Source organism: Bos javanicus, chromosome 16, assembly GCF_032452875.1.
Source record: "Bos javanicus breed banteng chromosome 16, ARS-OSU_banteng_1.0, whole genome shotgun sequence".
Classification (NCBI taxonomy): Eukaryota; Metazoa; Chordata; class Mammalia; order Artiodactyla; family Bovidae; genus Bos; species Bos javanicus.
This window is the reverse complement of record NC_083883.1, coordinates 70,255,215-70,270,384: the sequence shown is the minus strand read 5'-3', so window position 1 is coordinate 70,270,384 and position 15,170 is coordinate 70,255,215. Positions and strand designations below refer to the sequence as shown.

The 15,170-nt window shown below is 40.6% G+C and overlaps 1 protein-coding gene across 1 annotated transcript in view; it reads left to right on the top strand.

Annotated features, from left to right (window-relative positions):
• PROX1 (prospero homeobox 1) overlaps positions 1 to 14,772 on the top strand; it is a 56,429-nt gene extending 41,657 nt beyond the window's left edge. Inside the window, exon 5 of the mRNA XM_061383525.1 lies at positions 9,134 to 14,772. Within this exon, the coding sequence (XP_061239509.1) occupies positions 9,134 to 9,319 (186 nt within the window). The 3' untranslated portion in view covers positions 9,320 to 14,772. The remainder of the gene's footprint in view (positions 1 to 9,133) is intronic.
• Positions 14,773 to 15,170: the final 398 nt, after the last annotated feature.

Sequence of the window (15,170 nt, the reverse complement as noted above, 5' to 3'; positions counted from 1 at the left end):
TACTGCCATGTGTTCTTTTGCTTAGACCAAGGAAACATGGTGGGGGGAGGTTTTTTTTGGTTGTTTTGTTTTAAGGACAGCCTTGAACTCTAGCCACTTCCTATAAGCATTTAGTCTTCACATATTCAAGTAGCAAAACACGTGAGTAGGAGGGAGGTGAGCCCACTCATATGCCTAAAATTTCGTGGGCATCACACTAACCTAATCCTGTGAAAGAAAGTGAAAGTGTCAGTCGCTCAGTCGTGTCTGACTCTTTGAGACCCTATGGACTGTAACCCTCCAGACTCCTCTGTCCATGGGATTCTCTGGGCAAGAATACTGGAGTGGGTTTCCATTCCCTTCTCCAGGGGATCTTCCCTATTCAAGGATTGAACCCAGCTGTCCTGCATCGCAGGCAGATTCTTTACCGGCTGAGCCACTTCGTGGGTATCACACTAACCTGATCCTGTAAGGCCCCTGAAGGCTGAATCTACCTGGAGCATCAGAGTCAGACTTCGTCCAAAGCTCAGCTGTGGCTAGAGTCTTCCTCGGCCTCATTCGGTGTCGTGTGGGCAAGCAGTTCTGTAGCCACTGCTCCCTGAAAAATCCGTCCTTCCCAACAGAGGTGCGGGCAGCCTGTGAAAACGGCCCAGTCACCATTTGGTGGAAGCTCTTTTTTTTAGTAAATTTATTTACTTTTAATTAAAGGATAATTGCTTCACAATATTGTGTTGGCCTCTGCTGTACATGAATATGAGTGGGCCATCGGTATACCCGTGTCGCCTGTCTCTTGAACCTCCCTCCCACCTCTCACCCCGTCCCACCCCTCTAGGTTGTGACAGAGCACCAGTGTGAGCTCCCTGAGTCATACAGCAAATCCCCATTGACTATCTGTTCTACATATTGTAGTGTATGTGCTACTGTGTCACTCTCTCCAGGAACTCTTCAAAACACCCTGCTCTTTGATTGGGGTGCTCTGTCCCTAAGATACAAAACCTAGCCTCTAGATGTGACTTTAAAACCAGCTTTCCCAGGGAAGTGTATTTGGCTATTCAGCCCCTGACAAGATTCGCATCAGAATCATGACGTGATGGAAATAAAACTTAGGAGACACACAGCAACTTTTCTCAGCGTGTTGACTCAGTTGATAAAATCTCCCACGTGAACCTCCTCAGAGCATCTCTCAGAACACTGGTTTGCACACGTGTATTAATCGCAGTGAACTGTCTCCCAGAAAGTGGGCTTGTCCTTAAGGTTCAAACCACCGCCTTACTTTTGGAAACTGCTTTACACTTTCCAAAGCACATTCATGCTTGTTTTCCCACTGGATCCATCCCCCCTGATGAGAGGGCTTTAGGACACAGTCCCATGGTTCCCTCTGGAAAGCATCCTTTCTGCCCTTCTGAAGAGCCAGCTAGTTCCTGGCTAGTACACACAAAATAAGCGTGTGTGTGACTGTGAAGGGAGACCCCTAGTCACAATATCTTGTCACCATCTTTCATAGCTCTGAGATTCCCCTCTTCTGCCTCAGGCAGGAAAATTAAGTGAGAGTGAGACGGAGGAGAGGAGCAGCAATAACGTATCTATTCTTGCCTTTTCATTGGATAATCTCAATAAGGAGTTAGTAAAGCATCAGAGTTTATCCATCTGAGTCCACTCTGTCTACAGTCTAAGTCCCCAGCTTGTGCCACTGCTGTCAGGAACTATGTCTCTCCTTGATCAATATTTACTTAACAAATAGCAGGGATGAGAGAGTTTGTTTAGAGGCATCACGTGCACACCAGGGTGAATGAATGCTCGGGAAAGTACCTCAACTTTGTCTCCTTTCCTAGGATCTAGGGGTGTGTGTGTGTGTGTGTGTACGCGTGTGTGCCCACATGAGCATGCACATACAGCCCCATACAAATGCCCTTTTTAACTTCTCCAAAGACACGAGTCGTTCAGAAAAATGCCTCGCTGTGTATGATTAGTACATTATTTATCCCATAAGAGAACTCGCAATATCAATTCAGTTTCAAAAAACTCCAGCCCAAAGTTTGCTTCTCCTTTGTGTTCCTATAGAGGTTAAACATTTTGGAAAGGCTCTTAGGATGAATTAGAGGCACGAGCATCTTCCCTTGACCCTTTTCACATGAGTGGAAGGGAGGAAAATGCAGATGGAAACAATACAAGCAGTTTGATAGGGCAACTCTAACTATATATTTCTGATGGCATGACATTTCTTTTTTAAAGAAATCCCAAGGAGAGAAGGAGCTCTTGAGATTTTCAAAGCCACTTAGCCAGTTTTCGGAATCAGATGTGTTTAAGTCTAATAATAAATATGAACACCCTGGTGTTGAAGTTGAGAGAGCTCTACTCTTTCAACTTCACTCAAACAATTGCTTGAAGGCTCAAGTCAGGGCCCTCAATGCAGTTGACTTGGAGGCACCTGGGTCTAGTTTGAGGGGTTTTGTTTCTGTGTGTGGGGAGAGGCTGAGGGGGAAACCGTGGGAGTTATTTATTTATTTGATTTTGTGAATCGGAGTTGTAAAAGCCATCTGAAATATTCATGCAGAATTGTCTGAGAAGCCCGTTTCTGTTTTATTTACTGCACAGTAGACCAGCCACAGCGGATTAGTTCTACAATACCCGTAACAAAAGCCCAACAGCTGATGCATGTGATGTTAGGAGGTGACAAAACAGTTAAAGTATGCTGCTGGCTACAGGCGAGCCGTCAGCAGACGCAGACAAAAGGGTTTGTGACAAGAATAACTCTCTCTCCAAGGCGAGCAGTGAAGAGTATCCAAAATACCAGTACCCTTTTCTCCTTGACATTGTCTTCTTACAGTCAGCACTTTATTGCCCTTTTATAGTATTTTTTAAATGGAGGAGCAAGAAGAAAGTAAACCCAGACACAGAACTAATTCACCAAAATAGTAAACCAAGGTTTTACTTTCTCAGCAGTTAGCCACTTCTGCCCGTACGTAGATTTCCTTTACCATTTCTTCACTGAAGTTTGAAAAAAAAGTTTCAAGGATGAACTGAAAAGATGATCCATCTTGATAAGATTGTCATCTCTTGATTAATAAGCTGGAGAAGCCATGTGAGCCTTTGGTTACTGGAGAGAGGAGCTAGGGAGCGAGGTCTGTGCCTGGTTTATTTTTTGTCCATTTCGGCAAACATCATTCCACTGATGAAATGAAGCCAGTGGACCAGGTTTTAAAGGGGATGGAGGATTGTAAGAGAGCCACAGGGAGCTGTGCAAGGGGCAAGGTTTAGATCCCCAGAAAGAGGCCGATGGATGAGCCTCTGGCCGTTTCAGAGGTGTGAAAAATCAGCTACCCTGTCTCCAGAAAATAGGAGAGGCTGTCTTCTTTTTAACCTTTGTAATTCCCCTTCTATTCTCTCTGACATTCATTCAGCTGCCAAGAGCGTTTGGCAAGGCTTGGGCCAGCGAGCACACTTGCAGTGACCGCTAACCTTGGTATGTCCTGACACTTATGATGAGTGTCTGCAGGACGCAGAAGGCAGGCAGCCTGCTATGTCAGGCTTTTATTATGTGCTGCAGAGGCTAGGGACAGCCAGTTTAATAAAACAAATCATCCTTGAAGGTAAAGCAACTGGGAAGAGGAGGAGGAAGACGGGGGGGAAATGTGTCTTTGCCACTCATTCTGATAAAAAAAAAAAAAAAAGAACAGCAAAATAAGCACCCACCCAATGCACCGTGTGTGTGTGTGTGTGTGTGTGTGTGTGTGAGTGTGTGACAACCCAGGCACCCCTGAGCAGACTTGAAAATATCCTCCCATTTCTCCCATTTCACCTAAGCCCACAAGGCCCTCGTTTGCTCTGAGGAGACTCATGAACAAACAGTGGTGATGAAATAGGTGGATGCTGAGAGTCAGCCCCTTTGAAATGTATGAGTTGGTCAAGTACCTCCTCACAATTGTATTCTCCTCCAGATATCAAGGCAAGGAGAGGCAAGACCATTTGGGGTGAGGTTCCTATATTGGGATGCCTTTTATCAAAGCAAAGTTTCCACTCGCCTCTCCTGAAGAACACTCAGCACCGCAGCTCCCACAATAGCCTCAGAGTCCCGGCCAGAGACTTTGGAAGCCTTTTGTTTTTCCCCTGTGGCATGTCCAAAGGCATGGCCCTCCCTCCCCCTCCCAGCGGCCGGCATTGTCTTGCATTCCAGGGACTTGATTGACTGTTGCCACCTGATGCTGAAGAGATACTCTAGGGTTCATTCTGCAGATTGTTGGGTTCTATTAAAAGAAACCTAGATAAGGGATTACTTGTCACTAAGGGATTTTCTGCAGATGTTTATTAGTGATTGGAAATCCATTAGGTGTGAAGAGGTACTGAAAAAACACGGACAAGACCAGTCTCATAACCCTGAATTCTTAAGACGCTCCCTCAGAACATCAGAAAGGACTCCCCCCCACCCCCTTACTCTGTTAAATGGAGTTGGGGAGACTTTTCTGGCAGAGAGGTAAGGGTCTCTCTTTCATGGGCAATATTTCTACCTGTGGATGGAATTCCTTGGCACTCTCTCAGATCAGTTGCTACCCATCAATTTACCTCTGTGGAGCCACCAAAAAAATAGATTAATTGCTCTAGCAGTAGAGGATCTCATTATAACTTTCTTTTATCTAGCCCAATCCATTGCATGAGTATTGCCTCAAATTAAGCACAAAATTAGCAAACCATTTCATTTGTTCTCAAAGAATTCATCCCTTCCCAAACATAAACCAATAACCTGAGTCTCCTCTTGGGAATCTTTTGTGTCATTCCCACTTATTTTGAAGTTACTAGCTCTTCTGTGGTTTTTCTAAACCACAAATCCACAGCTTGTCAAGGTTTTGATGCCTCATATAAGTAGGAATTACTGAAAATGCATTTAAAAGGAGCCAGCAGGGTTTAATGGCAATACACCTGGATCAGTTATTTCACATGAGTCTCTTCATCTCATAATTTCTTCATCCCATAGAATCTCATACTTTCTTCATCTATAAAATGAGCTCTGAGATCTATTTCAAGTCTTTAAATTCTATTTTTTATCATTATTTTAAAATTCCCTTTTTTAAGTATTTAGGTGGAAGGTAAGGTGTGATTCTAGAGCGATGTGGGGCAAAGCAGAAGGCAGGGTCTCGGTTTGAGCTGTTTATCAAAGACGATGCAACAAAACCCTGTGTAGCATTGTAAGGAAAACACAGAATAGAAGCCAGGAGAGTGCTCAAAAGACATCTAATGATAAATTCACTACAACTGGATATAAGTAGGTGAAAAGCTAAATGACCTCAAGACACAAATGCACAAATTGTTAAAGGACAGCTCAAGAGTATTGCCAAAAGAAATGAATGTTTGAAACAGGATGCGTGCGTGTGTGCCAAGTTGCTTCAGTCACGTCGGACTCTTTGCCACCCTATGGACTGTAGCCCACCAGGCTTCTCTGTCCATGGAATTCTCCAGGCAAGAATACCGGAGTGGTTGCCATGCCCTCCTCCAGGGGATCTTCCTGACCCAGGGATCAAACCAGCATCTCTTACTCTCTTACTTCTCCTGCCTTGGCACAGGTGGGTTCTTTACCACTAGCACCACCTGGGAAGTCCTTAAAAAAGGATAAAACCCAGTAAAAATCAGTAACCAGCATGGCCGATGATAAGAAATAACTGGGGCTTCCCCGGTGGTCCAGTGGTTAAGAATCTACCTTCCAGTGCAAGGGGGTGGGTTCGATCCCTGCTCAGGGAACTGACATCCCACATGCCGTGTGGCGTGGCCAAGAAATAAAAATAATACATTTTTAAACATTAAAAAAAAAAGAAAATAACAGAGTGGAGGCTGTGCACACCCCCCAAAGAAATTTCTTTGATCTGTTCTCAGGCAAACCCCCAGAACTGCACTTCTTCCCTCCTCCAAGGCTGATGCTTTTCCAGATGCATCCCCCTCCTCTTACTGTCTTAAACGTCATCCCTGTTCCTTTGGCCCTGGTTTCCAGATCTCCTGGGGGTCCTGGGAGTGGGTAGGCTTCATCTGGCGCCCCTGCCATACTTCTGTCCCCAGAGCTCTCCGCCAGGGTAGGCTGCATCCTCGAGTGTTCAAGGACCATAGATCCTCATCGTGGGTCTGTTGCTGATGGCCAGGGAAACCACACTTTTTGAAATGTTTCTTTTAATAAATGCCTCTGATTATGTTTCTGTAGCATTTGTCTAACAGCTCCCAAACCCCGTAGTTAGAGTGGGTAGTTGCACTGTGTAACTGGTCTCCAGCCATAATCCCTCTCTCGGTAACGCCCATTTGACACAATCTGAAGGATCATCTTTGGGGAAGACAGGAACCTACTCAGAAAGGCTGCTTAATGACTTTTTATTTGGTGGAAGGTGAGTGGGAGGGCTGATTGCCACTCCATACCCTCCTCATCCCACAAATACACATGTATGTGCAGGAGACTGGGGAGAAGGTCATCAGAGTTCAGTTGATTTCTCATCAGGGAATGGCCTTTGGAGTATATGGGTTTGCACATTTATGGAGGGCAAGGTGCTACGTGCATGCTCAGTGGTATCTGACTCTTTGTGACCCCATGAACGGTAGCCTGCCAGGCTCCTCTGTCCATGGGATTCTCCAGGCCCGAGTACTGGAGTGAGTTGCCAACACTACATTAGGTTGCCATTCCTCTTCCAGGGGATCTTCCCGACCCAGAGATCGAACCAGCTTCTCTTGCATTGGAGGCAGATTCTTTACCGCTTGAGCCATTAGAAAAGCCCTGGGGAGCAAGGTGGTATTTCCATTATTCCCCAGGCAGTGGTTGGAACTGTGTCCTGAGAAACTAGCGCCTCTCTCTCTCTCTCTCTCTCTCTATATATATATATATATATATGGAGAAGCTTCTCAACATTTTCACTTTTTCTAGAGTCCAGTCGGCCCCAGATTGGGGCTCTTTTTCTTCTGGAGCATCATTAGGTTTCTTTCAAAGGATAAGTGACTTGCCATAGGAAGCACTGAACTTCTTTGTCCAACTCCAAATGTCTCAGACAGGTTTGTCTGGTATCATTTTCATTTTCTTTAACAGTTACTATCATTATAAAAAGGTCCACTGCACAAAGCGAGAAAAGGTGGGGAGAATGGGATCAAATATGTTCAAAATGACAACCCCTCTCTGTTACTTTGGTGAGCAGCAGGTCTGAGCCAAGATAAAAATCTTTCACCTCTTGTCTATGTGTAGACAGATCCGTCTACACATGCAGCTGCAGGGCTTTTACTTCCTCAAATGTCTGCACTTACTATAAAAGTAAAACATTATTCATGTGTAAGTTCCCCCACTAAAGGAAAACTATAAAGTGTCAGTGTGTACTTGGAAAATTATGAGTATCTGGAATGATTCTGTGAATCCTTTGTTTCATTGTGGGAGTGATAGGTCCTGCTTTACCATGTAACTTACAGAGATTGCTAAATAAGTACATGAGTAGCTATTCCTTTCCCTAGACAAGAGGTCAGACTATTAAACAACTACTAATAAACAATTCATAAGCACATGCACAGAACACACACACACATATTCATTGCTGTGGTAGAAAAGAATTAACGAATAGATTTTCTGAAAAGTATATTTGGAGAATGTTCATCTTGAACTACAGTGACTTTGAACAATTCCCTTATTCTCTCTGAGCCTCCATTTTCTCACTGTAAAATGGGGTTAATAACCACAGAGATGTTGGGGGAAGTGAATGATACAGTTCACATTCAGTATATAACACAGTACCTGACACATAATAAGCAGTCCAAAAATGTGGAGTATTATTACTGTCAACTGCATAAATAACTCTCTAATGGAGAAATTCTCATCTCAAGGTAAAATATTTTCTGATGTAGGATTTTAGTATGTGGTACACATTTTGTATTTGGGGCTTCCCTGATGGCTCACATGGTAGAATCTGCCTGCAGTGCAGGAGACCTAGGTTCGATCCCTGGGTCAGGAAGATCCCCTGCAGAAGGGAATGGCAACCTACTCCAGTATTCTTGTCTGGAGAATTCCATGGACAGAGGAACCTGGTAAGCTACAGTCTATGGAGTCACAGAGTCAGACACGAGTGAGCAACTAACACTTTTGTATTTTGGGACTCAGTATTAATATCATTATCTTACTCTTTTTTGGTACATAGTGTAGAGGCATACCTCAGAGATATTGCAGGTTCCATTCCAGACTACCAAATGTTGCAATACAAAGAGTCACATGATGTTTTCTTTAATTTTCCAGTGTATTTAAAAGTTATATTTATACCATATTGTACTCTATTAAGTGTGCAACAGCATTATGTCTAAAAAAAGTACATACCTTAATTAAATATACTTAATTGCTAACAATGCTAGCCATCATCTGAGCCTTGAGTTGTAGTCTTTTTGCAGTAGTAACATCAAAAATCACTGATCACAGATAACAAGAGCAAAAAGTTCGAAATATTTCGAGAATTACCAAAGTGTGACACAGACACATGACGTGAGCAGTTATCATTGGAAAAATGGTGCCAGTAGGCTTGCTTCACACAGGGTTGCCACAAACCTGCAATTCATAAAAGATGCACCATCTATGAACTATAACAAAGCAAAACAAAGTGCAGTGAAAGGAGGTATGCCTTATAGCGCGGAATATTTTGGTATACAATTTAGCAACAGAGTCAACAGTCCTCTAATACAAGCAGATCACTAAAGTTTTAATTTTCTTCATTTGTAGCGTGGGTTTAGTTTATATCAAAGGCCAATTATTAGTCTACTTTTGAGAAGACATTTTGTTTTCCTAATGGAAATATGATTCAAATTCTGAAAGATAAGGTAGAGAACTGATTCTGGAATATACCTCTTTAATGAAGCGAGGAGTCCCAACGGTATGTCTGCATTTTTCTACTCAAATATTCACAATGGAATCCAAGTTTTTCAATAGGTCTGCATGTATCCTTTGCATAAGTCTTTTTCTAAAACTCTACAAAGCTGTCAACCCCACATTACAATGCTACTATATATAACAACTTTACATAAGAGAACAGGGGTCGGCCATTTTTAGAAAATGCAGGTGCCCTGTAAGCCCCTATCTGAAAGAAAGACCTTTGCTCAATTTCCTTTGAAGAACGGGAGACTTGAAACTGAAAACTTTATTAATGCCATTGTCTCCTTGTATCAGCAGGTTCCAGAGAGATTCCTGGAAGTTGCGCAGATCACATTACGGGAGTTTTTCAATGCCATTATCGCAGGCAAAGATGTTGATCCTTCCTGGAAGAAGGCCATATACAAGGTCATCTGCAAGCTGGATAGTGAAGTCCCTGAGATTTTCAAATCCCCAAACTGCCTACAAGAGCTGCTTCATGAGTAGAAATTTCAACAACTCTTTTCGAATGTATGAATAGTAGCAGTCCCCTTTGGATGTCCACGTTATCCGTGTCTAGATTTTGATTTCATATATGTGTGTATGGGAGGCATGGATATGTTATGAAATCAGCTGGTAATTCCTCCTCCATCATCTTTCTCTCATCTTCTTCTGTTTTCAATTGCAACGGGGATGGTTCTTTTCCTGCCGCCTTTAGTTTACTTTTGCCCAAGGCCCTTAACATTTGGAGACTTAAAATAGGCTTAATTATCAGGGAAAAAAAGAATGTTGACGTGTGTAAAGTCTATATTAGCAAGGACGGGCATTTGTTTAAAATGCGTCTGCTGGATTCATGGTTTGTTGCAAATGGCGGTTGGCGGAGGGAGACCCGTGACACAGCCCGACTCCGCAGTCAGTGATGTGTCTCTTGTGTTTACTGCTGAGAAGGTCAGAAAACTGGATGAAACCACTTGATAAACTTAAATATTTTGCTTGGTTTGAACTCAGTAAGTAGCTTTTTATCACACGTTTGAAAATAATGCCGGTGGCAGATCAACAGCTCACTTTTCAAAAGTACCCCAAAAGGCCACATTTTAAAAAGAAAACATAATCACTAACTGTCAAGTCTTTCCTCAGAGAAATGGCAAACACCCCAAACTAGTTTCTTTTGGAGGCAGAGCAATTTTATACAAAACTGACTAGTCAAGGTGAGACTGGAGATTCATGTGGTTTCTAGTCACCTCTCGGAATTTTGCAATAGGTTCTTCTTGGTAGTAAGTGAGTACCTATCGTTCTTCATACAGGAAAACCCCTATAATGTGTTATTATTTTCTGTGTATCTTGCTTAAGATATAAAAAGGCACATACGTTTCCAATTTATTCTTTGCAAAACTTTGTTTATATGCTTTAGAAGAATTATCATGTCTGTTTAATATTTAACAATTTTTTTTTTTTTCAAAAAACACTATTTTCTGAATTCCTTTCTATGGTAAGGAATAAAGGACATCCTAACTTGACCATAAAATTCCTGCCTATACTAGAAGTTTGTTGACAGCTGCTAGCTGACTGGATCTTCCCCTCCTGAGAGGAGTACATTTGAGAATGACCTATTTTCCTATACATTTCCACACTACCTACCCTGATGGATATTCAAAGTGGTGACAGTCTAATTTAAAGTGTTTTCATTTTAGGTACAGTGTTTTAAAGCAATTGATAAAGTCTCTTCTAACTCAGAAGCTAGTAATTGACCAAAACATGAGAAGAGTGTATAGAATAGGAGAGTTTGGGAGTTAACCCAAAAGACACAATTTCAGCACACAAGAGAAAGCTAGCTGCTATTTCATGCTTTCTTTAATGGTTCTCCTCTTTTTTTCTTTCTCTTTTCTTTTTCCAGTTTTTCAAAGGTGTATAACGTTTCCATACTTGCTTTTAAAAAGCCGTATGGCATTCACACTTGTTTCTTGGATGGGTTTTGTGTGCAGAGGCAGTAAGAATTCCTTTTTTATTCTAATAGTGTTTTCCAGAACCCTCCCTCCCTTCAGTAATTTGATCTACATCTTCTAAAATGACACAGTAAAAAGAAAAAAAAAAAGAAAATCCTGGTATGTAGATTATGTACAACATAAATACCATTTATCCTTGATTTTTATAAAAATGACATTTGACTTTGGAGACTGTCGGTTGACCCATGAGACTAGCTGACCCAATCGCTGTAATTTAACATCATTTATAAATTCTGCTGATGGACAGGAATGTATGAAGGCAATTATTGTCAGCACAAAGCTTTAAAACCTGCTGACTTTAAATTAAACAGCGTGGTCCTGTGATGCCTGCGTCATTCAGGAGACACAGCCTCTCACGGTGTGGATGGAGTGCAGCAGCCTAGGCCTGGGACGCCCCAGCCTCCCTGCACAACCGAACCCATCCCCCAGCTCGCAGGCTCCTACACAGCGCACACAGGCCCATCTGAGCCAATGTGTTCTTGTTCTGGCTTGTTTAGGGGAAAAAAAAAATGTTCAGATAATCATCACATTGGAATATAATGCAAACCCAAAAAAAAAAAAAAATCCAATCAGCACAAAGTAGAGAAGCAATCTCAACTTGTGGTCACACTCTTTCGCCTTGCTTCACGCCCAAGAGTATGACATTCGTTGTTCACATCAGTATACAACTGGCTCTTTTTGCTGTTCCATGGAATTCACATCACCATTGTGTTGCCATTTGCAAGGCAAAAGGCAAAACTGTAATATATTCACCTATCAAGACAGATTGCTAGTATCTTCCTGATCTGGGGCAAATTTAGTATTGATTCCAGATATATTTAGATTTTTAGTATTATTCTCCCCTGCCTTTCTAATTTAAATAGACAAATTAAGCAAAAGTGTGTATTCACAACCAAATGTTGATGTGCTTATCCACAGTAATATCCTCTCAATGTTCACTGAGGCATTGAAATTGTTTCAGAGTAGAAATTGCAGCGTGAGTAGAAACTCACCTCATTGTCCTGGAAACAGAACTTGATCATTTTGCTTTTAGGTGATTCTTTTTCTTTCACCACCATAAAATCTTGTGCCTCCCAGTGCATTGGAAAATGACAAAAGCCTGTCTCTCAAAACGCCTATTTAACAGGTTTTTTAAAATCACCATCTTTCCAATCTTCGTTCAACTCTCACCATGTAAAAATTGGCGACTTGGGAGAAAGTTCGCTTTCTCTGGTGGGAGGGTGAAGGACTAGGGACAGTTTACAAAGGGAAACAAAGTCTAAAGTCCATGTTGAAATACCACATTTCCACTTATTTTCTGCTAACCCCAAATTATTTTTGCATCTACACTTGAGGTTATAGTCTGTGCCTAGACCTAAATGCACCAGCGGGGGGATTTTTAAAAATCCTTCAAAATCCCACTTTTTTCCCACAAGTACAATTGTTCTTGTGCCTTCTGTGGCTTTCGATTCCATCTTTTTGACTTTATTTCCAATTACTACAGCTGCAATAAACACTAGATTTTTTTTCTGGCTGTTTGACATAACGTTGATAGCTATGCATATTTTGTGTCTTTTTAAAAACAAAGCGGGAGAATACGTTTTTGAGAAGAGAATTTTTAGAACAGTTTGATACCGCAAATTATTTTTTCCTCAATTGTTTGAGCAGCATTCGAGTTTTGAAAATTCTTGTAGAAGCCAATTTTTTGTAACTGTGGTGCAAATCTTGTGTTTTCTTAGCCTAACGAAAAGTAGTATAGAAGCAATATTTCATACCATGTGCTATATATGTGTGTGCAGATGTGTGAACATAAACACATACACACATATACACACATGTAAAAATAGACATATATATATGCGTGTGAAGTGGAAAGCTTACCTTTTCCTACCTAGATTTAAGGACCTATTTTAGGCTTGTTATGTTTTGTCAAAAGAATGTTCTATTTGCAACAACAAAACATTTAATTCTTACTGTATCTCTGGCTGTTTAATGAGGACATTTCACTTTAACTGGTAAAACAACGTGGAAGATGGTAGAATGTAGTCATTATTTAAGGAAATGTTCACCCACATATTCCCAAAGTTTGCTTTGTGCCTCCAAGTATTATTCCATTAAAGTGTTTTATGTTTGCCGACTCTTTGTTGCTGTGCTAGGGATGTGGGTGAATATCATTTTTAAAAATGTTAAAAACGACAAAAAAAAAAAAGCAAAACAAAAACACTAAAGCAAGAGGGGAACTTTTATAAAGCAATGTAAATATTTAACCTCATGGCTATTGTTACGTAAGACATGAGATTTTAATAAATAACTACATTCTCACAACATCTGTTGAATTTATGAGGAACACTTCGGTGACTGTATAGACAGTTGAAAGCATTCTTGAAAATCCTGCTCTCTACTTTTAAAAGATAAGAGTCTCTTTCATCGGATGTCAAGGGCAAGGGTAATGCAGTTTCTGTAAATTTATGAAATTTTTTTTCTGTGTACATGAAGACACTTAGTATGTAATCCCCCCTCCCCCACACACACACATACATGCATACACATACAGGTTAATATTAAGTCGTAAAGCTAAAGAGTTGGGGGCTTTCAAATCAGGATGTTCCCCAGAAGCAATCATAAATTCATCAAAGAAAAAGTGGTTTACAGAATCCCCCGAGAGAAGCCGTGTGCGTGTGAGGACAGAGCAGAATCTCTTTGCCATGTATATTATAGACTCTTTATTGGTGTGAATAGTACAAATGTTTCGTTCTGGTACAGACTCCGTGTTTGCAAATTACAAGAAGCATTGTTTTCAAAAAGCTCCCCTTAAAAGAACGTAACTGGTTTCTATGAGTAAGCAGTTACTGTATTGCACTTACATGTGATGTTGAAGGAAATGCAGTTTTGTTTTCTGTAGATCTGTTGGTTGTAAACCACCTATAAGACTAAAGCTAAAATGCTCATTTTCAGAGCTGGGATCAAAACTGGTATTTAACCTTTGCATCTTCTTATAAGTATCCTTCTAGAAACATAACAGAATCTGGGAGCAACTGGACTTTGAGTCTTTTCAACTGAGCCCTCTCTCAAAACTGACACCCCCGAAAATGCACAAACATGAGCATGAGCAGAAAGGGCAAACAGAGTGGCCCTTTTTTGTGAAAATGGATCCATTCTTTGTTTTTTAAAATATTTGAATCCTCTCCATAGGGGGGGAAAGCATTTTAAAATTGTATATTACCACTTCAAAATTAAAATTCGAAAAGCAAATGTATTTGGGGTTGGTCTCAGCAATACCCAGAAGAATCAAAGGTCCTGGCTTCCCCCAATATTGTCCCAGCCATTTCTCATATGTATATAGTATAAACCGTGACAAAACACTGCCTTTATATTATTTAGCAATATGTTGTAAATAGCATTATTAAGCTCTTTTTTTTTGTAATAAAGACCCTTTGATTTGAATATAGTACAATAACTGAACTGATAAAGTCAATTTTTGATTTTTTTTTTTTTAGCTAGAGGCAATTTCAATTGTGGATTTTTGTTGTTGTCTATTGTTCTGAAGACTTTGCATAATTTATTGGTTTAATTTATCCTAATTTATTTGATGAAGGTGTACAATTTTGTATTACCAAGGATGTACTGTAATATTAATTGATATGATAAAAAAAACAATGAGACTCCCTGTCCATATTAAAAAGTAAATAAAAAGGTGCAGTAGACAATTGATTTTAAAGTAAAAGTAAAAAAAAAATTAGTTTGGCAGCTACTAAATTTTAAAACAGGAAAAACGATTTGTTGGGGGGAGGGTGGGAAGGGGTTTTACTTTGTGTGTTTAAGCTTTTGTATACTCTGCAAACTTTTACCTTTTGCTTTGTACCACTTAAAGGATACAGTAGTCCAATTGCCTTGTGTGCCTTCCATCTTCTCTTAAACTGAATGTATGTGCAGTATATATGCAAGCTTGTGCAAAATAAAATATACATTACAAGCTCAGTGCCATTTGATTTCTTTTAAACATTTAAACACACAACATGTGACATTTAGTTTTTGGACCTGTGTCCAATTGTAGGACAGCAGGCTAGTTGTGACTGTAATATCAATTCTGGAGTTTTCCTCCTCCTGCCAGTTTGGCAATTTATTTTTTTGTTTGTTATTTTTGGTCATGTACTTGCAAGATATTAGTTCCCTGACCAGGGATTGAACCTGTGCCCTCGGTACCCAAAGTGAGAAGTCCTAAGTACTAAACTGCCAGGGAATTCCCTGGAGTTTTCCTTTTATTACAATTCTTAAGCATACAAACCTAGGATCGTTACACACAACGCATAGAAATGGTCTTTTTTTACTTCAGACATTTGTAGTAAATGGCTAGATTTCTGTCTGAAACCTCTTCT